The 23224-nt window shown below is 42.0% G+C and overlaps 1 protein-coding gene across 1 annotated transcript in view; it reads right to left on the bottom strand.

Moving 5' to 3' along the window:
* LOC126195511 (sushi, von Willebrand factor type A, EGF and pentraxin domain-containing protein 1-like) overlaps positions 1-23224 on the bottom strand; it is a 436314-nt gene that overhangs the window by 294444 nt on the left and 118646 nt on the right. Inside the window, exon 2 of the mRNA XM_049934138.1 lies at positions 5900-6076. Coding sequence (XP_049790095.1) covers positions 5900-6076 — 177 coding nt within the window. The remainder of the gene's footprint in view (positions 1-5899; positions 6077-23224) is intronic.

The following is a 23224-nucleotide window of genomic DNA, read 5'->3' as shown; positions in this document are numbered from 1 at the left end:
CCAACACAGTATTACACAGCTATCAGATCATTTAACTGAGAGAGACAAACATTTTTTTTACTACGTCAGTGACAGATGTTTACGTAATTACACAGTTGAATAACTTCATACGTATGAAATTGTATTTTGTCTGTACTTTGTAAACTGTTCATATTTTTTTGGAACCATTGTGATACAATGTGAGCTTTGAATGATGTGTTTGGTATGGAATCATGATTTTAAAGTACGTTTGAGGCAGATGACACTTTTGAAATGAGCAGAGAATTTTTTTTAGGTTTTGAAACTATTGGAGGAAGCTACGACGATTTTGAGATTTGACTGAGGTGTTATGATGTTATTTTTTACGACGACGATGTGTATTATGTTGTTGAGGTATGTTTATGATTAGTAAGCTAATGTTATATGAAGAATTTGATTATGCTATGTATCTAATGATGAAGTATTGAAGAAGCGTCGACGAATTTGTATATGTGTAATAAGGTAAGGAGTAATGAGTAGCGGTTAGGAACTCTGCCTTGTGAAGACGTATGTTGGAAACCGAGAATCGTACTTTTAGAATTATGAAATGTGTGTAAATGCGTGAATGTATCACAATGCCGACGAAAATTTTTTGGACACTGTTATATTCATGGGATTTTGTTTTTACAGGTTTGCAACGCTAATTCTTGACCTGTGAAATATTTTTATTTAAGACTGCCATTGTAGCGGAAACTGCTGTCGTAAATATTTCCGTACGAAAGTTAAGTGACCACCAGCACGTAATACGTCGTGGGCACACAGCTGTGTCAGACACCTGGGCGACAGCCGCCCGAACAAAAAAAAACCATTAGCCTTCCAGCGGCACAGGTAGAAGAAAAAAGAGGCCATTATAATCGCTATTGACGTTCCTTTGTAGAAAGCATCGCAACATTTCACGGCTATTGTCGTGCTAATTGAGAGAAATGCCATATGGCTAGTGAATGACGTTTCACGCCTTGCTTTGCCCATTTTGTTTAATATCTAGTTTCTAGCTGCACTGCAGCACTGGTTAAAATAAAATTTTATAGATGTACTAATATAAATATTTTCTGTCTGCAGATCTATTAAATAATAATTTTGTAATCCACATTCTTCGAAAAAGGAGCTCTTGGAATGGAAAGAACAATAAGAAGGGACTAATACCAGGAACTGCATACATAATTTTCTTTTCAACTACTGAGTAATTTTTTGTAGAATTAGTTTTTGTGGTGCACCACTTTAATTACTTAGACATTAAGATGTGATTATACATTTCCCTTATCTGCATTGTTATCTTTAGTGTACTATTTTTTCTGCTTGAGCTATGTCATATTTAGGTATAAGTTGCTGCTGTTTGCCAGGCATAGTGTTATTGAATTTGATTTTGTATTATTCTGTTAAGCCAGTTTTACTAATGATTTATTTTTATATTTTTATTGTTTGCTGCACATTGCCTTAGATTAGTTGTAATATTACAATTGCTTTGCTAATTTCTTAATACTGCTTGCTTCGCAAATCTGCGTTTTTTTTTCATTGCTGTTTATATTAATTGTTTTATGTGATGCTGCATTGCCTCGTCCCTTGGTATATATATCTGAGCTCAGTAGATTTAAGTTAGCTTAAGAGGGGGTAGACTATATAAGAAACTAACTATGATGAATTGGAAGAAATACATTGAAAATCTATAAGAAAATGTTTTGGCCAAAACAGTATTTTGAAATAGGATATGAACCAAAAAAAAAGTAGGGTTTAGGGACAACAGGTTTAGGTAGGATTTTCTTGGAAATAAATGATGAAGTAAGATAATGGAAAATAAATAATGAGGTAAGAAATATGTGAACATATATATATACAGAAAGCATGCTTGAATAGGATTTTTTTTGGTGGAAACAAATGTGGAAATAAGACGAAAGATCTATGGAATGAAGTTTTGGGTTGGACTGCAGTACCAAAAGTTACACTGAAAACGAACCCTGTCCTTTCCATTGTGTTATCCCACTATGTGTTTGTGTACCCTTGTGTATTTGTTTTCTTCCTGTCTTTGTGTAGTTTCATAGAATTTTTTCTTCTTCTAATACTAAGCTACATTCACTATGATGAGGAATACTGTGATCCTCAAATATAATTTGCATTGATAATATGTTATTTACTTTGTAAAGATGATTAGACATTTATCTGTTCTGTGTTAATGCTTAGGTGTGAAGTTGATGTTTCAAAAGTTATTCTGATCTTTTATGTATGAAATTATGTCATAATTCCTGTAACACTGATGTATATGTTTATTTCTATTCTTTTGTAAAGCCCCTATTACCGCAACTGTTATTTGTATTGTTATGTTCTTGAATGATGTGTTTTGTACCTTTGTTATTGTGTTCTTATGTTATAAAATTGTAATTGACACCAGGTCATCAAATTAAGTAACTTGTAAGTTACATTTCACTGCACACGTTTCTATTGGTCATAGTATATGGACAATATGTGAGAAGTAGGGACTGTTAGTGTTTGCACGTGTGTTAATAATTCAGCAAGGGACTGGATAACAGCATTGCTGGATCTGAGGACAATTCCAAAAACTTTGTGAGTGCACAAGTGGTGGTTATGGACTTGCTACATTATCCGCAAGACTCTTCGATGGTGATTGTGCACCTGCACAGTCGCAACAGATGGCTGCTGGCCGTCTCTACAAGGACTACAGTGGGTCTGCGTCTTTGCTGACTCACCAGTACCATTATCTCTACAAGGACTGCAGTGGGTCTGCGTCTTTGCTGACTCACCAGTACCATTATTTCTACAAGGACTGCAGTGGGTCTGCGCCTCTGGTGGCCCACCAATACCGTAATCTCTACCAGGACTACAGTGGGTCTGCTCTGTGATGACCTACCAAACGATACTCTTCAAAACGTCGAATGACTCGGCTGTGGGTTTGCTCAGTTGTCGCCCATTACCTGTCAGCATGTCAAGAGTCAGCACTGTCTTTCCGTTGGAAGGGCAACACTACTTCTTCAAGACTGCATGGAAATCCACTACGTCTATGAGCATTGTCTTTTACTGCTCAGACTTTGAGAAAAACACTGATATTTTACTGTGATGAACGATTAGGACTGTCTTTATGGACTGTGAGAAAATTTTAGCTTTTGACCAACATTGTATCAATAAGTGTATGCATTTGATTTCTTTGTTATTGTAATTACGATTATGAAAAATTTTAACAAATATGTATTGGCCAGTGCCCAACAAAATTTGTAAAATTTTTTGTGGGGAGCATGGGGGCTATGTAAGTAGGCTGTTTAGGTTTTTTTATTAGTAACGCCACCTCTGTATGAAAATCACCGGCTGTGCCGTGTGCAGTCTGTGGCTGCTTTGCATTGTTGTAATACTCAACCATTGTAGTGTTAGGCAGCTGGCTGTGAACAGCGCGTAGCGTTGGGCAGTTGGAGGTGTGCCGCCAGCAGTGGTGGATGTGGGGAGAGAGATGGCGCAGTTTTGTAATTTGTCATGATATCAAGGTAAATACATTGTTTGTTCTCTATTAATATCTTTCATTTGCTAACTATCCCTATCAGTAGTTAGTGCCTTCCATAGTTTGAATCTTTTATTTAGCTGGCAGTAGTGGCGCTCGCTGTATTGCAGTAGCTTGAGCAGCGAAGATTTTTGTGAGGTAAGTGATTTGTGAAAGAGATAGTTTAATGTTAGTCAGGGCCATTCTCTTCTAGAGATTTTGAAAGTCAGATTGCGTTGCGCTAAAAAAAAAAAAAATATTGTGTGTCAGGTTAAGCACAGTTGTAAAAAATTGTTAAAAGGGGACGTTTCACTGAGACCAAAGACATACCGATAAACGCCAGCTATTCGGAACTAAAGTAGCGGTATATGTTTTATCTTGTCGGTTTTCGCCATCCCTAACAGTCACAGGTTACAGATCTTATACGTGCGAGCTCAGTAACTTTCGCGTTGCGGATAATATTCTATTTTGGAGATGAAAAATTAGAAAAATTGACTTACTTTTCCTGTTTCTACCGAATAATGTGTTACGGATTCATATTCAAGGATCAGTCGTCACTGAGGAAAAACACAGTTTGTTGCACAGAAGTGTGTAATGTGTAATGAGTATAACATGTGGTGTCCACTCTAGAATATCTTGTACACAGGTATTTATGGAGATATAGATGTTAGTGAAGTGTAAAACACTGCGTGAAAGGAAAAAAGGACCTTAAGAAATCACAATGTAAATGGTCTGCGTATTGCATATTTTCCGCTGAGAAGATATGCTGTTGTTGTTGTGGTCTTCAGCCCAGAGACTGGTTTGATGCAGCTCTCCATGCTACTCTATCCTGTGCAAGCTTCTTCCTCTCCCAGTACCCACTGCAACCTACGTCCTTCTGAATCTGCTTAGTGTATTCATCTCTTGGTCTCCCTCTACGATTTTTTCCCTCCACGCTGGCCTCCAATACTAAATTGGTGACCCCTTGATGCCTCAGAACATGTCCTACCAACCGATCCCAAGTTGTGCCACAAACTTCTCTTCTCCCCAATTCTATTCAATACCTCCTCATTAGTTATGTGATCTACTCATCTAATCTTCAGCATTCTTCTGTAGCACCATATTTTGAAAGCTTCTATCCTGTTCTTGTCCAAACTATTTATCGTCCATCTTTCACTTCCATACATGGCTACACTCCATATAAATACTTTCAGAAACGACTTCCTGACACTCAAATCTGTACTCGATGTTAACAAATTTCTCTTCTTCAGAAACGCTTCCCTTGCCATTGCCAGTCTATATTTTATATCGTCTCTACTTCGACCATCATCAGTTATTTTTCTCCCGAAATAGCAAGACTCATCTACTACTTTAAGTGTCTCATTTCCGCTGGCCGGTGTGGCCGAGCGGTTCTAGGCGCTTCAGTCCGGAACCGCGCGACCGCTACGGTCGCAGGTTCGAATCCTGACTCGGGCAGGGATGTGTGTGATGTCCTTAGGTTAGTTAGGTTTAAGTAGCTCTAAGTTGTAGAGTACTGATGACCTCAGAAGTTAAGTCCCATAGTGCTCAGAGCCATTTGAACCATCTGAACTTGCATTTATATTTTCAAGGATGAGAGACAGGCTTGGAAAGCTCAAGTCAAACCTTGATAAATAATGATGCGAATGGCGTTATTTACAATCAGTAAAATAGTAAGTCACAATGTGGCAGACCACGAGAGTAATGTAGAATTACTCGTCGAATGTGCGCTCGATATCACACGTTGCAGGATAGTATTTGTCATACAGACATGGAAAACACAAACTGAAAGTCATTGCAAATACTTAATGCAAATACCCATGAGTTTTCTTCATTATATTACCTCTCACGTCATATAAATTAAATAAAGTGACCAGTGATGAAAAAATAAAGATTAAAAAATAAAAGTAAGCGGGATTCGCACTGTCGTCTAGTCCACAGCCTTCTTGTATAGCGCGAACACTGACCGCTTGACCGCGACTTCTTGCGGCTGAAACCTTCGCACAGATACGTGAGTTAAATGAAAGATGCGTAAAACTACTTTCGCGACTTTCCCGGAATTGACAGAGTAGTGGACCTTGCTGTATGCACATTCTGTTGTTTTAATGGTCTACTAAAGATGTACAAAGTTTGAAGTAAATCTGTAATCCCAACGTAGCAGCCTCCCCTAATGAGAAATAGGGTTTTGTTTTTATGGCGTATTGGAATCCTGAAAATGAATAAAAATATGCTGCATTGCTTACTGAATGCCCCCCACCCCCCCCGGATGATGCATGCAATAGGTAGATGACTGAAACAGACAGACAGACACACACACGCACACACACACACACACACACACAGAGAGAGAGAGAGAGAGAGAGAGAGAGAGAGAGAGAAGTGAACAGGGAGCAGAGCGCAACTTACGCACGCAGGCGGGCAGCTCCCGCGGGCTCCACGTGCCGTCGGCCTGGCAGAAGCGGTCCGGGCGGCCGACCAGCTCGAAGCCCTCTGCGCAGTGGTAGGTGACGCGGCAGCCGAACGTGTAGCACTCGCCGGCGTGCCAGCCGTGCTGGGTGTCCGCGGGCGGGCCGCACGAGCGCGCTGCAACACGCAGTGACCACAGAGACCACTAAGGCGGCGTTCACAGCGGCTGCCACAACGGTCGTCAGACGCCGTCGCCACACGTCTCCCGATGACACCTCGGTCACGGTGCGTCCAATCTCATTCGTCAGGTTTCGGCGGGGTCGAGTAGGTCAGGTTAGAATCTAGTAGGTTAGAATTTAACTCCATGGGTGAGACAGCTATCACGATGCCTCTGTGCTTGGAGACGAGTGCTGTGATGCGGTGTTTGGTATTAAAAACATGTCAAATGAGCTATACCTGCCTCGAAAAGAACGTTTCAAATAAAAATATGGCATTTCAGTCTTTGATCGCTATTTTGTATTTTCAATGATCGGTTTCAGGCTAGCTGCCCATTTTCAGATCATATATTGCAGTTACAGAGTAACTTGTCAGTACAGAACTATGACAACGAACCGACAGTTCTGTACTGACAAGTTACTCTGTAACTGCAATATATGATCTGAAAATGGGCAGCTAGCCTGAAACCGATCATTGAAAATAAAAAATAGCGATCAAAGACTGAAATTCCATATTTTTATTTAATGAACGATCGTGGAAATCCCATTAAGACAATCATGTCTAGTTTTGATAAACGTTTCAAATACTCTAGACTCTGTCTTCAATTATTGGGTCCCCAAATAACTTTTACGAAACACCCATGCATAACGAAAATACGTTGTTTCAATGATACACCTCACTAAGGATCTCTCCAAACACTTTGTACAGAGTATGGCTTATTATACTATAGTGGCGACTTCGGCGTGCAAAGGTTTTGCCAATGAGTTTTTGAGTACATAAAGGTTAATTTACATGGTGAAATTAGTAGTAATTCAGCTGCCCCTACCTATGGGTTTTATGCAACCCGCAACGTCTTGGAAGACCACGGGCAAGATTTTCATATTCTCTCGTTCGCTGTTCGGAAACTGCACTGAAGGTCCAAAGAAACTGGTACATCTGCCTAATATCGCGTAGGGCCCCCGCGAGCACGCAGAAATGCCGCAACAGGACGTGGCATTGACTCGACTAATGTCTGAAGTACCGCTGGAGGGAATTGACACCTCGAATCATCCAGGGCTGTCCATAAATCTGTAAGAGTGCGAGGGATGGACGTCTCTTCTGAAAACCACGTTGCGAGGCATCACAGATACGCTCAATGATGTTCATATCTGGGAAGTTTGGTGGCCAGCGGAAGTGTTTAAACCCAGAAGGGTGTTCCTGGAGCCGCTCAGTAGCAATTCTAGACGTGTGGAGTGTCGCATTGTTCTGCTGGAATTGCCCACGTCCGTCAGAATGCACAATGGACATGAATGGATGCAGGTGATCAGACAGGATGCCTACGTACCTCTTAACTGTCAGAGTCGTATCTAGACGTATCAGGAGTTACATATCACTCCAACTGCACACACCCCACACCATTACAGAGCCTCCACCAACTTTAACCGTCCCCTGCTAACATGCAACGTCCAGATTCATGAAGTTGTCTCCATACCCGTACACGTACATCCGCTCGATACAATTTGAAACGAGGCTCGTCCGATCAGGCAACATATTTCCAGTTATCGACAATCCAATGTCGGTGTTGACGGGACCAAGTGAGGCGTAAAGCTTTGTGTCGTGCAGTCATCAAGGGTACACATGTGGACCTTCGGCTCCGAAAGCCCCTATCTATGATATTTCGTCGAATGGTTCGCACGCTGACACTTGTGGCCCAGCATTGAAATCTGCATCAACGTGCGGAAGAGTTGCACTTCTGTCACATTGAACGATTCTCTTCACTTGTCGTTGGTCCCGTTCTTGCAGGATCTTTTCCCGGCCACAGCGAACTAGGGAATTTGATGTTTTACCGGATTCCTGATATTCACGGTATACTCGTCGTACGGGAAAATCCCCACTTCACCGCTACTTCGGAGATACTGTGTCCCATCACTCATGCACAGACTATAACACCACGTTCAAACTCACTTAAATCTTGATAACCTGCCATTGTAGCAGCAGTAACCGATTTAACAAGTGCTCCAGGCACTTGTCGTCTTATATAGGCGTTGCCGATCGCAGCGCCGTATTCTGTCTGTTTACCAGAGTCCGCGTAGCGGCAGCGTTTCCGCCTACCACGCTGGGGGCCGGGGTTCGATTCTCGGCGGGGGACTAGGTGTTGTGTGTCCTTCATCATCATTTCATCATCATTGGCTCGCAAGTCGCTGATGTGGCGTCACCTAAAAAGGACTTGCATTAAGGTGGCCGTACTCCACCGAATGGGGCCTCTCGGCCAACAATGCCATACGATCATTTCATTTCATGTTTACCAGTTTCTTTGGCGCTTCAGTGCTTGTAGTTTCAATGATTCCTTGCACTACTGTTCTCTTCAAACACGTTGTTCAGAGTATGCTTTATTATGCTACAGCGGCGACTACGGTGTATAAAGATTTTGCCAATGAGGTTATGAGCACATAATGGTTAATTAACGTGGTGAAAGTAGATGTTTCTATTACATAATTTATGGATAAAAGTTGTGTGTAAGTAAGCAAGTATTATTTAATTAATTAAAAGTATATTTGTGATTTCGCAGCAGCTCACTTTACTCTACAAACGGTGAATATTAATACAATACTGGCAGTAGGTATATTCAGATAACCAGATTCTAGTACTGGAAACTACGCTGCCCTTTGAAGACTTGGACTTGAGAAAAGACGTAGCAAGATTTCTTGTGGCAGTATTACTTCAAATTCGGTCTAGCTTTTAATAAAGAAAATCAACCCTATTACAGTGGGTTTTATGGCATCTAGAATAAATAAAAGATTTCGTAGTATTTGTGGCGCAAGAGTGAAAATATTAGCCTCGTAAAGTAGCATTTAGGGCATGGTAAGTAACATCCAACACATCACACAAAAACTTTGCAACTGTAGTTTTCAAAACGTGGTTAGGCCTAATCAATGGAAAGATGTAATTCCTTGAAGTTGTGCACACATACACCAGATAACTCTCAATGACTGTCATTCAGCATACATGTGAAAGACAAAGTCTGGAATAGGATACTCTGAAACTTAAAGCACTGGAAAGTGGAAAAAAAAATACATGCATCACATTTGCAAACTACCTTATGCAACAGAACAACCAACCTACTCCCATAAAAACGCCAGTAAGCAGTAAGAGTAATTTGAGGACAGCTAATGTCCCCCTACCACAACCCAAAAAGATCAACTACAGTAACTGAAATCATAAAATACACCAGCCTTGTCACTTGAACAAATTATTATTCGAGGTTACAATCCACACTTAAAATTTCCGATAAAGATCTTACCTACTTGTGGTTTCCGATAAACCTGTGATTTCAGTCCATAGATTCCGAGCATATATTTTTCATCCTCAGGATACCACATGCTACTCCTTTCACTAAACTTATCAATTTCCCACAGACCATGTTTCATGTCGTGTAGGCCATTGTGACCGAAAAAAAACTGATTTGAATTCCACCGATTGTTGTCCGAAATCTGTACGTTCGGGCGATGAGAACGGCTACATTGCGACTGCGCACTTAGTGGCACACAGATTTGAAAAGATCGGCTGTCTTCGGACGATGTCGGTCGTCGGCGGACTGCACCGATATCGGTGCAAATATGACCACAGCCGAAGGGGCCCATAAGCGAGAGTCGGATCGCAGCGATCCGCAGCATGGGCGACCGATCGCTCCGTAAATAGCACGCTTGTGGGGAAAACGCAGCGATCGGTCGCTGATCGCTAGTCACGTGGAAATCCCAGGCTATCTGATGGATCGCATGCGATTCGTGTACGAAAACGGCTGCCTGGCTGATTAGCAGAGGCGTTGACAATATGGCTGCGACCCGTCTCTCTAGTTATTAAGCGTGGCTGTGCAGTTGTGTTTCGTTTCACTTTGCCCACGTTGAGTACAATTTATAGTTTCCAGGGATCACGAACTGCGCTGAGAAGTAAAGTGGGAGCCGAAGTTACTATTTGTATTAAGAAGTAATCCAAATTCACCCTCCGATTTTGCTGTGCTCAGCGTTTTGAAGCTTGAGCCATGGCAGTAGAACGATGAGAAGTTCCTAGTCACGATGCAGAGGACTCCATCTTATGATTTTAATATATTTATGAGCGAACTATAGCAATTATTAAAAGTTTTCCACTTCTAAACAAATTGATACATTACATACGAGGGAGAGTCGAATGAAAACCTTAAATATTTTTTTAAATATTATTTATTGTTCATAAGTGGTACAAAGCTGTATCATTTTGCAACATAATCTTCCCCACGCTCAATGCAAGTCCTCCAGCGCCCACAAAGTGTATAAATTTCTTTAGAAAAAAAATCTTTTGGTAGTCCACGCAACCACACACGCACCGCGTGGCGTACCTCTTCATCAGAACGGAACTTCTTTCCTCCCATTGAGTCTTTGAGTGGTCCGAACATATGGAAATTACTTGGGGCAAGGTCTGGTGAGTATGGTGGATGAGGAAGACACTCAAAATGCAGGTCTGTGATTGTTGCAGCTGTTGTACGGGCAGTGAGGGGGCCTTGCATTGTCATGTTGCAAAAGGACACCTTCTGACAGAAATCCACGTCGCTTTGATTTGATTGCAGGCCGTAGATGATTTTTTAGGAGATCAATGTATGATGCACTGGTGACAATGGTCCCTCTAGGCATGTAATGCTCCAAAATGACGCCTTTTTCGTCCCAAAAGAGAGTCAGCATAACCTTCCGTGCTGATGGTTCGGTTCGAAACTTCTTTGGTTTTGGTCATGAGGAATGGCGCTATTCCTTGCTCGCTCTCTTCGTTTCTGGTTGGTGGAAGTGAACCCAGGTTTCGTCCCCAGTAACGATTCTTGCAAGGAAGCCATCACCTTCTTGTTCAAAGCGCCGAAGAAGTTCTTCACAGCCGGCCGAAGTGGCCGTGCGGTTAAAGGCGCTGCAGTCTGGAACCGCAGGACCGCTACGGTCGCAGGTTCGAATCCTGCCTCGGGCATGGATGTTTGTGATGTCCTTAGGTTAGTTAGGTTTAACTAGTTCTAAGTTCTAGGGGACTAATGACCTCAGCAGTTGAGTCCCATAGTGCTCAGAGCCATTTGAACCATTTTTTTGAAGTTCTTCACAAGCATCAACACGTCGTTCTCTCATTTCAGGAGTCAGCTGCCCTGGCACCCATCTTGCAGACACTTTGTGAAAGTGGATCACATCATGCACAGTGTGGTGTGCTACCCCATGACTGATCTGTAAACATGCTGCAATGTCATTCAGTGTCACTCGGTGGTTTACCTTCACTATAGCTTCAACTGCTGCAATGTTCTGTGGAGTCACAACTCGTTGGGCCTGACATGGACGAGGAGCATCTTCCACTGAAGTCACACCATTTGCAAACTACCTACTTCATTCGTAGACTTGTTGCTGTGACATACATTCATCACCGTACTGAACCTTCAATTTCAATAGGTTTCACACCTTCACTACGCAAAAACGAATAACAGAACGCTGTTCTTCCCTGGTGCAAGTCGCAAGTGGGTGGCCATCTTTATACTGATACTGCGACAGTATGGGCGCATCTGCACTATGCTGCCACCTACAGGCCATTCTGCACGCTGTTTGTAGCGCTCTTACCAACTTACAGGATAACGGCGCGAAATTTCCATTTTTTTATTACAAATTTAAGGTTTTCATTTGACTCACCCTCATACCTACCGCAGTGTAATGTTAAGAGGACATTTTAATTTAAATGTTCAGGACGAATCTACACTGAAGCGCCAAAGAAACTGGTATCGGCATGCATATTCAAATGCAGAGATATGTAAATAGGCAGAATACGGCGCTGCGGTCGGCAACGCTTATACAGGGTGTTACAAAAAGGTACGACCAAACTTTCAGGAAACATTCCTCACACACAAATAAAGAAAAGATGTTATGTGGACATGTGTCCGGGAACGCTTAATTTCCATGTTAGAGCTCATTTCAGTTGCGTCAGTATGTACTGTACTTCCTCGATTCACCGCCACTTGGCCCAATTGAAGGAAGGTAATGTTGAGTTCGGTGCTAGTGTTGACATGCGACTCAATGCTCTACAGTACTAGCATCAAGCATATCAGTACTTAGCATCAACAGGTTAGTGTTCATCACGAACGTGGTTTTGCAGTCAGTGCAATGTTTACAAATGCGGAGTTGGCAGATGCCCATTTGATGTATGGATTAGCACGGGGCAATAGCCGTGGCGCGGTACGTTTGTATCGAGACAGATTTCCAGAACGAAGGTGTCCCGACAGGAAGACGTTCGAAGCAATTGATCGGCGTCGTAGAGAACACGGAACATTCCAGCCAATGACTCGCGACTGGGGAAGACCTAGAACGACGAGGACACCTGCAATGGACGAGGCAATTCTTCGTGCAATTGACGATAACCCTAATGTCAGCGTCAGAGAAGTTGCTGCTGTACAAGGTAACGTTAATCAGCAGCTGATTGGCCTCCACGGGTATACTTCTGCGAATGGTTCATCCGACAATGTGTCAATCCTCACTTCAGTGCAAATGTTCTCTTTACGGATGGGGCTTCATTCCAACGTGATCAAATTTTAAATTTTCACAATCAACATGTGTGGGCTGACGAGAATCCGCACGCAATTGTGCAATCACGTCATCAACACAGATTTTCTGTGAACGTTTGGGCAGGCATTGTTGGTGATGTCTTGATTGGGCCCCATGTTCTTCCACCTACGCTCAATGGAGCACGTTAACATGATTTCATACGGGATACTCTACCTGTGCTGCTAGAACATGTGCCTTTACAAGTACGACACAACATGTGGTTCATGCACGATGGAGCTTCTGCACATTTCAGGAAGTGTTCGTACGCTTCTCAACAACAGATTCGGTGACCGATGGATTGGTAGAGGCAGACCAATTCCGTGGCCTCCACGCTCTCCTGACCTCAACCCTCTTGACTTTCATTTATGGGGGCATTTTAAAGCTCTTGTCTACGCAACCCCGGTTCCAAATGTAGAGACTCTTCGTGCTCGTATTGTGGACGGCTGTGATACAATACGCCGTTCTCCAGGGCTGCATCAGCGCATCAGGGATTCCATGTGACGGAGGGTGGATGCATGCATCCTCGCTAACGGAGGACATTTTGAACATTTCCTGTAACAAAGTGTTTGAAGTCACGCTGGTACGTTCTGTTGCCGTGTGTTTCCATTCCATGATTAATGTGATTTGAAGAGAAGTAATAAAATGAGCTCTACCATGGAAAGTAAGCGTTTCCGGACACATGTCCACATAACATATTTTCTTTCTTTGTGTGTGAGGAATGTTTCCTGAAAGTTTGGCCATACCTTTTTGTATCACCCTGTATAAGACAAGTGTCTGGTGCAGTTGTTACATCGGTTACTGCTGCTGCAATAGCGGGTTATTATGATTTCAGTGAGTTTGAACGTGTTATTAGATTCGGCGGACGAGCGATGGGATACAGAATCTCCGAGGTAGCGATGAAGTCGAGATTTTCCAGTATGACCATTTCATGAGTGTACCGTGAATATCAGGAATCCGGTAAAACATCAAATCCCCTACTTCGTTGTGGCCAGGAAAAGATCCTGCAAGAACGGGACCAACGACAAGTGAAGAGAATCGTTCAATGTGACAGAAGTGCAACTCTTCCTCACGTTGATGCAGATTTCAATGCTGGGCCACAAGTGTCAGCGTGCGAACCATTCGACGAAATATCATAGATATGGGCTTTCGGAGCCGAAGGTCCACATGTGTACCCTTGATGACTGCACGACACAAAGCTTTACGCCTCGCCTGGGCCTGTCAATACCGATATTGGACTGTCGATGATTGGAAACATGTTGCCTGATCGGATGAGTCTCGTTTCAAATTGCATCGAGCGGATGGACGTGCACAGGTGTAGAAACAACCTTATAAGTTCATGGATCCAGCAGGGAACTGTTCGAGCTGGTGGAGGTTCTGTAATGCTGAAGGGCGTGCCTAGTTGGAGCGATGTGGGACCCCTGGTACATGTAGATACGACTCTAACAACTGACACGTACGTAAGAATCCTGTCTGATCACGGGCATCTATTCATGTCCTTTTCGCATTCCGACGTACTTGGGCAATTGCAACAAGACAATGCTACACCCCACACCTCTACACTTGTTACGGAGTGGCTCCGGGACACTCTTCTGACTTTAAACACTCCCGCTGGCCACCATACTCTCGAGACATGAACATTATGCTGGCCACCATACTCTCGAGACATGAACATTATGCTGTTCAGAAGAGATCTCCACTCCCTTTGTACTCTTATGAATTTGTGGACAGCCCTACAGGATTCATGATGTCAGTTCCCTCCTGCACTATCTCCGACAGTAGTCGAGTCCATGTCACGTCGTGTGACGATACTTTTGCGTCCTCGAGGGGGCCCTACACAATAGTAGGCAGGTGTACCAGTTTCTTTGGCTCTTCACTGTATTTATAGTAGTAGTTGTTCTCAAGTCCCTTATCATTTCATATTATCTAATTCTCGTTCATACAATTTTTAACAAGGGTTAAGGTAATCAGTAGGGCTGCTATTGACATCTCTATTGACACATCTAGTACGCTGCGTAAACGTTTGCAGTATACTATAAGAATAATGAATAAAAAAGGAACTGAGAACTAATAAACGTAAAACGAATTGTGTTGACACACGCACTGGAAAGATGTACGCAAATCCATTTGGCGTTAGTGTAAAATGCAACACATTCTGCAAAGTAATCTACAGTTCCCAACAAAAGCGTTTCAAAATGAGCTTAATAAATTATAATTCTCGTTTATTTTAAATCTATGTTTTGCAAGTATTCTTGATTTCGGTAATGAACTTCAGTTGCTGCTAAACACAGGAGTTCATTTTCCATAGTCGAACTTTCGACACAGTGACATTCACAACACTGACTGAAACTGCCTGCCAGATTGCTCGCGTGTGGGATGTCGAAGCGAGCGACCGATTTCAGGCGATATCGTATGCCACGAATAGCTGCGATCCGTCGCTAGTGTGTGGTAAGGGGGAGGGGGGGCTCTTTAGCTTCCATTTACAGTGTGTTAAAAGAAGTTGGCCGGTCACCTCCCTAGTCCTGTAATGGTGCAAGTCGCTAGACTTCGGAGACTTGGGCCGGTAGTCATTCGTTTTTGGCTGCAGCCACCGTAACCTAGTTATTCATTTATGTGGTTTCTGGCAGCTAACGGCCATTTAGCCAGCTAAATGTCAAATAAGAGACATTTAGCACAACCCATATGACATAACATATGACATAACAGTGGTACGAGTATAACAACTTTTACGATTAACATTGTTGTAGTGGCAAAAATGTAAATAAAGATACATGTATACGTTTAACAAACATCTAAATCTACGTAGATACTCCGCAACCCAACGTATGGTGCGTGGCGGAGGGTACGCTGCACCACCGCTTGCCATTTCCTTCGCTGTTCCACTCGCAAATGGAGAGAGAGAAAAACAAACGTCTGTGTGTCTCCGTATGAGTCTTAATTTCTCGTATCTTATCCTCGTGGTCCTTAAGCGCAGTGTATGTTGGCGGCAGCAGAATCGTTCGGCAGCCAGCTTCAAATGGCGATTCTCTGAATTTTCTCAATTGTATTCCTCGAAAAGAACGGCACCTTCCCTCCAGAGATTCCCATTAGAGTACCCGAAGCATCTCCGTAACACTTACGTGTTGTTCGACCCTAGCGGTAACAAATACAGCAGCCCGCCTCTGAATTGCTTCGATGTCTTCCTTCAATCCAACGTGTCACGGATCCCAAACACTCGAGCAGTGCTCAAGAATAGGTCGCACCAGCGTCCTATATGCGGCCTTCTTTACAGGTGAACCACTCTTTCCTAAAATTCTCCCAGTAAACCGAAGTCGACCGTGCAAAGCAGCGTTAATGAAACCACGACCTAATACCTACCACACAGAGGCCGCGTAACTCAAGCTGCGAATCAGTTCCTGTATGTTCATTTTAACAAATTTTGGGTGGTGGGTAAATGCAGTTTACCTGTGGTAAGTCTTCGGAAATTTTAGTAAACTGGTTTTCATTCTTAAGGAAGCACATAAATTTTCCATCAAGTCTGAATTTACTATTTTTAACGGCTCTACTATTCCCATCTCAAAGTCTGTACAAAATGTTCTCACACGAAAAAAAATCACCCAGAATACCTACCAGTCCAACCCGATTAATGTTCGTTCTGACAGTTACTGACCCACTACTATAGCGAGTTGAAACTTCGGTCGTATCAGTGGTCTTCAAAGTTGGAAGTGCTCGCCAAAGTATTCCATAAAGTATATGGAATATGCCACACGGAATTTCACTAAGACCAAAATATCACACTCTCATAACACATCAATTAATTAATTGAATTGTCCTCAAAATAGTTCGTAACTTGAGCTGCCTAAGTCACGACACTTCCTATCAGCAATGAACTCAACAGGTCTTAATTTTACAAGTTATTTTCTCGGCGACATTTAGCATGATGTTACACGTACGAAGGTTGGCGAGCGACTCTCTCGATGCCACCCCACTCTATGCCTATCTAACTTCCTGCGCGTGGGAACAGCTTAATTCTGATTGGCTAATGGTTTGAATGACCAATCAGAAAGATCCTGCTAGATCATTCTCGCGGGGAAACATGCCTGAGCCAATCACTAATCAGAAAATCATTTACGTCATTCCAATGCGGTTGTAATATAATTTTTAATAAAATAGATAGAAATGTAAAATAATCTTTAAATTAATTTAGAAATTTATTCCACTTCCGACTTCTGTTCTGGCTCCTCTCTTACAAAAGCAAGCACACATCGACATACGTCATCAGCTTCGTGGTTACACCACAATTTTCCCACGATTCAATTTCGTAAGTTTTTACATAAAATAGTATTAAGTTTTTTCGTAAGTCCCACAGACACTCTCACATTCATTCCCGTGTATACACGCAACAAAATAATACGCAGATAATAATTTTGGATAATTTTTACACTATGAAATGCAGAGTAATTAAAGTTTTGAAAAGAAAAATTCCAGTTAAGTAATTTTATATATTGAAAACTTTGTTATGACTTTAGATGATAATAAACGACAAACTGCTATTGTTCTTAACTGAGTTTTGAAATATAAGTGTCGGTTTTTGGACATTTACGTAATTTTCCCAACCTCCGAAACTATAATAGATAAAAATCTGAAATTTTGACAGGTTTCTTTTCTTAATAACAAAAGATCGTATACCAAGTTTGAACAAAATCGGTTGATAATTACTACGGTTTATTTAGATTCGTAGGGGGTACGAATTTACGTTCCTACTAGGCGTTGCTTGAGATCGTTCTCCACGGACAGTGGCGTCAGCTACGCTGTGAGTCATATCGAAGACACCATACTGCAGCCACCGTGATACACGGCTGCGTGCTGTACTGCAATAAATGTTATTCAGTTATAACTTGCTACGTTACAACTTGACTGTGTCAAACGGGACAATGGTAATACTGTACTCAAACGTTACACGTTGGATCTTCCTACTCATCCGCATTAACTTACGGTTTTTTACATAGAGGGCCAGTTGTCATTCATCACACCAAAAAGAATTTTTCTCTCAGTCGTCTTGTATCTTCCTACAGCCACTCAACTTCGACACCTTACCGTATACCACGGCGTCATCAGCAAACAGCCGCAGATTTCTGCCCATCCTGTCCGCCAAATAATTTATGTATATAGAGGTGATGAACATGCTGTGTATCAGTTTTACACTGCACCACAAGTTGATATATAAAACTAAAAGTAGGAGCACTAGAAATGCAACTGTTTGAGAGCCTAAATTAAAATACCTACACATCTAAAATATGTGTTAACATAACAGTTAACATAGTTGCCATTGGTGTGTTGTCATCACAAACATGTTATGGCACCTTGTAAAAACTGAGAAGAGAGTAGAACTCTGGCACTCGTAGGGAACTCTACTTTCAGACGACTTAACTATCGTAAAACAGATTGCCTCTTTCCACTTGCAAAGAGTATGTGACTGATGTCACCTATTGCAGTGTTATTACACTCACAGAGCGAGGTTGGAGTAATTCCAATGCGGTGGAGGTGCATCGGAAATTTTCTGTGGTTGGATCTCATACGGCGGAGAGTAGATATCAGTCATCAGGGTAAGCGAACATTGCGAAACCAAAGTCTACATGGGATAACAACCAGAACGCAGGAGTAATAACTTCTTCTGAATAGTTGAGATACGTTCCAGTCATCTTGCCATAACTGAAAGGCATTCGGAGCAGCCAGACGGTACAGCCAGAGAGCGAAAGTTTGAGGTCGGTGAAAGTTGCTGAGTTTGTGGCTGCTTTAGCTAGAATATTGACTTCTTCGTTATGAATTACGCTGCAGTGAGATTTAACCCACAGGAATTCTATCGGCTGCCTTTGGGTTTCACACTGGATGCATTGCCAAATGATTGCCAAGACGAGGTTATTCGTTTTAGAATTCCGCTTCCTATGCCTTAGAGATTATAAAACGGATATAGAATCACATGAAAAGAGGACCTCCGAAACAAGAAAGGAGGTGACACATTTTAAGGCTTCTAGTATGGCTACAGCTTTCGCAGAAAAAAAATCTAAATTTCTTTCGGCAATTGAAACAGTTTGAGACGTGTGTTTGTGGACAGAGAAACGCACATCCCGCACTTTCTCCCTCTCTTAATTTTGAGCGCGAGTACGAGGGCTATCCACAAAGTACATTACGTTTTCGTTTGTGTCCGTTAGGGGCGGGGCTAGCGCGGCCATCTTGGTGTCATGGCATTCCGCCGCTCAGTCGGCATCCTGCCGTGCTAGTGAGAGGTTCGTGCTGTACTCCGTTGAGTTACTGTGACAGTTTGAAATGTTAGCGTTAATTGAAAATGTCGCGAAGTGTGAAGTGCGTGCTGTAATAAGGTTTCTGACTGCAAAAAACTGTACACCGATAGAAATCTATCGGCAGCTTTGTGAAGTGTATGGGGACAACATAATCACTGAAGGTGGAGTGCGTCAATGGGTCATAAAATTTAAAAATGGCCGAACTAACGTTCACGACGAAGAGCGAAGTGGAAGACCCAGCATAGTGACTGCCGAACTTGTCGAAAAAGTCGATACCGCGGTCCGTGAAAACCGTAATTTCACAATAACGGAACTCTCTATGAGTTTTCCACAAATTTCACGAAGTTTGTTGCACGAAATCATTACCGAAAAGCTTGGTTGCCACAAGTTTTGTGCAAGATGGATACCAAAAATCTTGACAGAGATTCACAAAAATCAGCGAATGGCTGCAGCGTTAACGTTTTTGGACGCTTACGAGAAAGATGGCGACTCATTACTCGATCGCATCGTTACTGGTGACGAAACATGGGTTAAGCATGTGAACTGCGAGACAAAATTGCAGTCGATGCAGTGGGGGCACACAAATTCCCCCCAAAAACCCAAGAAATGCATGCAGACAATGTCGGCAAGGAAGATGATGGCGACTGTCTTTTGGGACAGAAAAGGTGTGATTTTTGTGGATTTCCTGGAAAGAGGCACTACAATAAACTCTCAAAGGTATTGCCAAACTCTGCACAACCTCAGAAGAGCAATACAAAACAAGCGCAGGGGAAAGTTAGGCTCAAAGATCTTGCTGATTCACGACAAAGCCCGGGCCCACACGGCAAATGCCACTCGTGAAGTTCTCGAATCTTTTAAGTGCGAGTTGTTTCCTCATCCGCCGTACAGTACCGACCTGCCCCGAGCGACTTCGACTTATTCCCAGCAATGAAGAAGTGGTTGGCTATGCAGCGTTTTGATGACGACGCACAGCTTCAAGAAGAGGTAACCACGTGATTGAAGGCGCAGGCGGCCGAATTTTACGACGAAGGAATTTCCAAGCTCGTCCATCGCTACGATAAGTGCCTTAATTTAAATGGCAACTATGTAGAAAAGTAGTATTTAAGTGTGGCTTTCATCTGTATATAATAAAAAATTTTCCAATACTTTATTTATAATTCCAAAACATAATGTACTTTGTGGATAGCCCTCGTATATACATATGTACAAAAAGTCCGGCTATTTCTATTATACACGCAGATAATATTACGAAAGATAAATGGATTTTCCGTTAGTGACATGCCATCTAAATGTATACGCACTTAATGGGAGAGGTCTGATAATTGTAGATATAAATGCGGAGCAAACTTGCGCTGAGGATTTTTGTTGACAGGTGAACGTACGTTCTACGGCTAATCACTAAAGCAGGGGGGGGGGGAGGGGGGAGACTCTATTCTGGTAAATGAAGCCGAGGGCCTCCAGTTTGGAATGCAAAGGATAATTTAAGAAGGACGTCCTGTTGAGTAGAAATTTGTCCACGAGCAATTGTCTTCTGATGTGTAAAGGCATATCTGGGCCTCGATTAAGAGAGCTTTCGTCCGCGTTGAACCCATAGCGCCTAAGCACTGTAGAATACATCTAAACTCCAATTCGTCCTATTTACTCTGGACGTCCTTTCGTCCAATGTGGAACGCCACGCTAGCGTAGTCAAGTCTTGATCGAATTAAGGTTTTATACAACGTCAATAAATGGGTTGTACGAGAGCCCCACCAAACTCGGAAAACTGATCAGATAATATTTAGTGCTCTTTCACAGCCACTTATTCATAGTTAATGTGAGGGACCCATGACAACCGAGACTCAAAGACGAGGCCCAAGAACCGAACCTGTGATGACACTGGATAACATTTAAAATCTGGGATCATTATGTCAGGAATTTGTGGAGACGAAAGCTAGGAAAATACGACGAGGTTTGACTTATCACTCGAAGCTCTATGGCATGTGCTCGGAATCAGATTTTCGCGTGGGACATACAACCAAAAGTCGTCTGCGTATACTGAAGTATTGTCGACGTGGGAAGAGCTGTTTCCAGGACCGTGGCGTACACAGCGTATAACAGAGGAGTGAGAGTTACTCCTTGTGGAAGGCCACTTGAGACTGCGGAGCCCCATCAGTTTGCGATGGAACTTGATGAAAATCTTCGTCCCCGAAATCACCCATCGCAGTCCATAAACCGTTTTTTCCGGGATACCTAAAGCTGTCAACCTGTGGAGCAAAAGATCTGTGTTTGCATTGTCATAACATCCCTTGATATGCAGGAACATAGCTGAGGTCTTTTAGTTCTTCGAAAAGTCTGTCAGGGTATCTGTCGACAAAAGAGTGATATTAACAGTTGTGCCCTTTTTCCTTCTAAATCTAAATAGAGAAATAGCCCTGAGGTTGTTCGATTACAGCTACCATTCCAATCGTGGTTTAACTAATTGTTCCAGTGTGTTTCCAATACAAGAAGAAAGAGCAATAGGTCGGCAGGTGTTTGACAACTATCTTCGCCTCTTTTCAAGACCAGGACAGTTATGTGTGTTCTCTAATCCTGGACGACGTCCTTAGATCCTCAAAGGTGATCTCTACACATAAAAGGCAATGTCCTGACCAACTGACTGACTCATCGGCACCCAGCTCAAACCGCTGAGGACAGAAATGTGAAATTTGGAAAAGATGTGGATCTTATACAGTAGCCGTCATATGGCTTTTTCGAATTTCCAACCCTAAGGGGGTGAAATAGGGGATGAAGGTTTATCCTTTTTAAAGAAATTGCTATTAAAACAATTTTGAAACTGGACCTATGCAAACTGGTATTTGATTCTCGGTCAGAAATAAAGAAACAATTGTTTCAGCATTTTTGAAAATTTAAACTTATGGGGGGGGGGATGAATAATGGGTGAAAGCTTTTTTTGAAAACATATCGTTTTCAAAGAATTACTAAAGTATTTTTAAAGCTACATCTATGAACACTAATATTTGACTTCTCGGCTATGAATATAAAACTATGTGTTCCAATGTTTATGGAAATTGAACCCCTAAGGGGATGGACTAGGGGATGAGAGCTTTTATGAAAATATTTTATTACGAAAGCATTTTTAAAGCTAAATCTGTGAAGATTTAAATTTGGCTTCTCAGTTAGAAATAAAAAATACTTGTTTCGCTGTTTTTGGAAATTCAACCCTTACGGAAATATTTCATTGAACACGATTTGAAGCTAAATCTATGTAAAATCATATTTGGCTCCTGTGTTAGAAATAAAACATACGCATGTCACTGTTTTTGGCAATTCAACCCCTAAGGGGGGGGGGGGAATAGGGGGTGAAACATTTTACGAAAATGCAAAACCATTTTTAAAGCTAAATCTTTGAAAATTGGTGTTTAGCTTGTCGATTAGAGATGAAAAAAATTCGTGTTTCACTGTTTTTGGAATTTCAACCTCTAAGGGTGAGAAATAGGGTCAGACTGATTCGCTGCCTCATCATCGCCCAGCCCAGCTAAAGATAGAAGCTAGAAGTTTGGAGATGGTGTGGATCTTATACTGTATGCATCGTTTAAAAAGGGATTGTCTGAAATTCCTCTCCTAAGGGCGTGAAATAGGGGATGAAAGGGTTTTTGAAAGAATATTGCTATTACAGGAATTTTAAGACTAGAAATACGAAAGCTGGTATTTGATTTCTCAGTCAGAAAATAAAAAAAAATATATGTTTCAGCATTTTTGGAAATTCAATCACTAAGAGGGTAAAATAATGGGTGGAAGTTTTTTTAAAATACATAGTTACTAAGGAACTACTAAAGGATTTTTAAGGCTACTTCTATGACAACTGGCATTTGAGTTGTTGGTAAGAAATAAGAAAACATGTGTTTCAGTGTTTCTGGAAATTGAACCCCTAAGGGAGTGGAATAGGGGCTGAAAATTTGTAAGAAAATATTTCATTAGTTTAAAAAAAATTTAAACCTAAATTTATGAGAAATGGTATTTCACTTCTTGGTCATATATAAAGAAGTATTTGTTAGAGAAGGGAAGTTGCTGTGGAAATATCTCCACAAGAACGCAAAATGCATGATTAACAAACACTTTGGCTGGGTTGTGGATTTTTCTCGACTATGTGTGTGTGTGTGTGTGTGTGTGTGTGTGAGAGAGAGAGAGAGAGAGAGAGAGAGAGAGAGAGAGTGTGTGTGTGTGCCATTCGAAATTTTCAGTTTTTTATGGTTTGTACTATTAAGTGTGGACAGACAAATAATAAA

This window comes from Schistocerca nitens, chromosome 7 (assembly GCF_023898315.1).
Source record: "Schistocerca nitens isolate TAMUIC-IGC-003100 chromosome 7, iqSchNite1.1, whole genome shotgun sequence".
NCBI classification, from domain to species: Eukaryota; Metazoa; Arthropoda; class Insecta; order Orthoptera; family Acrididae; genus Schistocerca; species Schistocerca nitens.
The sequence above is the reverse complement of the archived record's forward strand: the minus strand, read 5'-3'. Positions and strand labels throughout refer to the sequence as shown.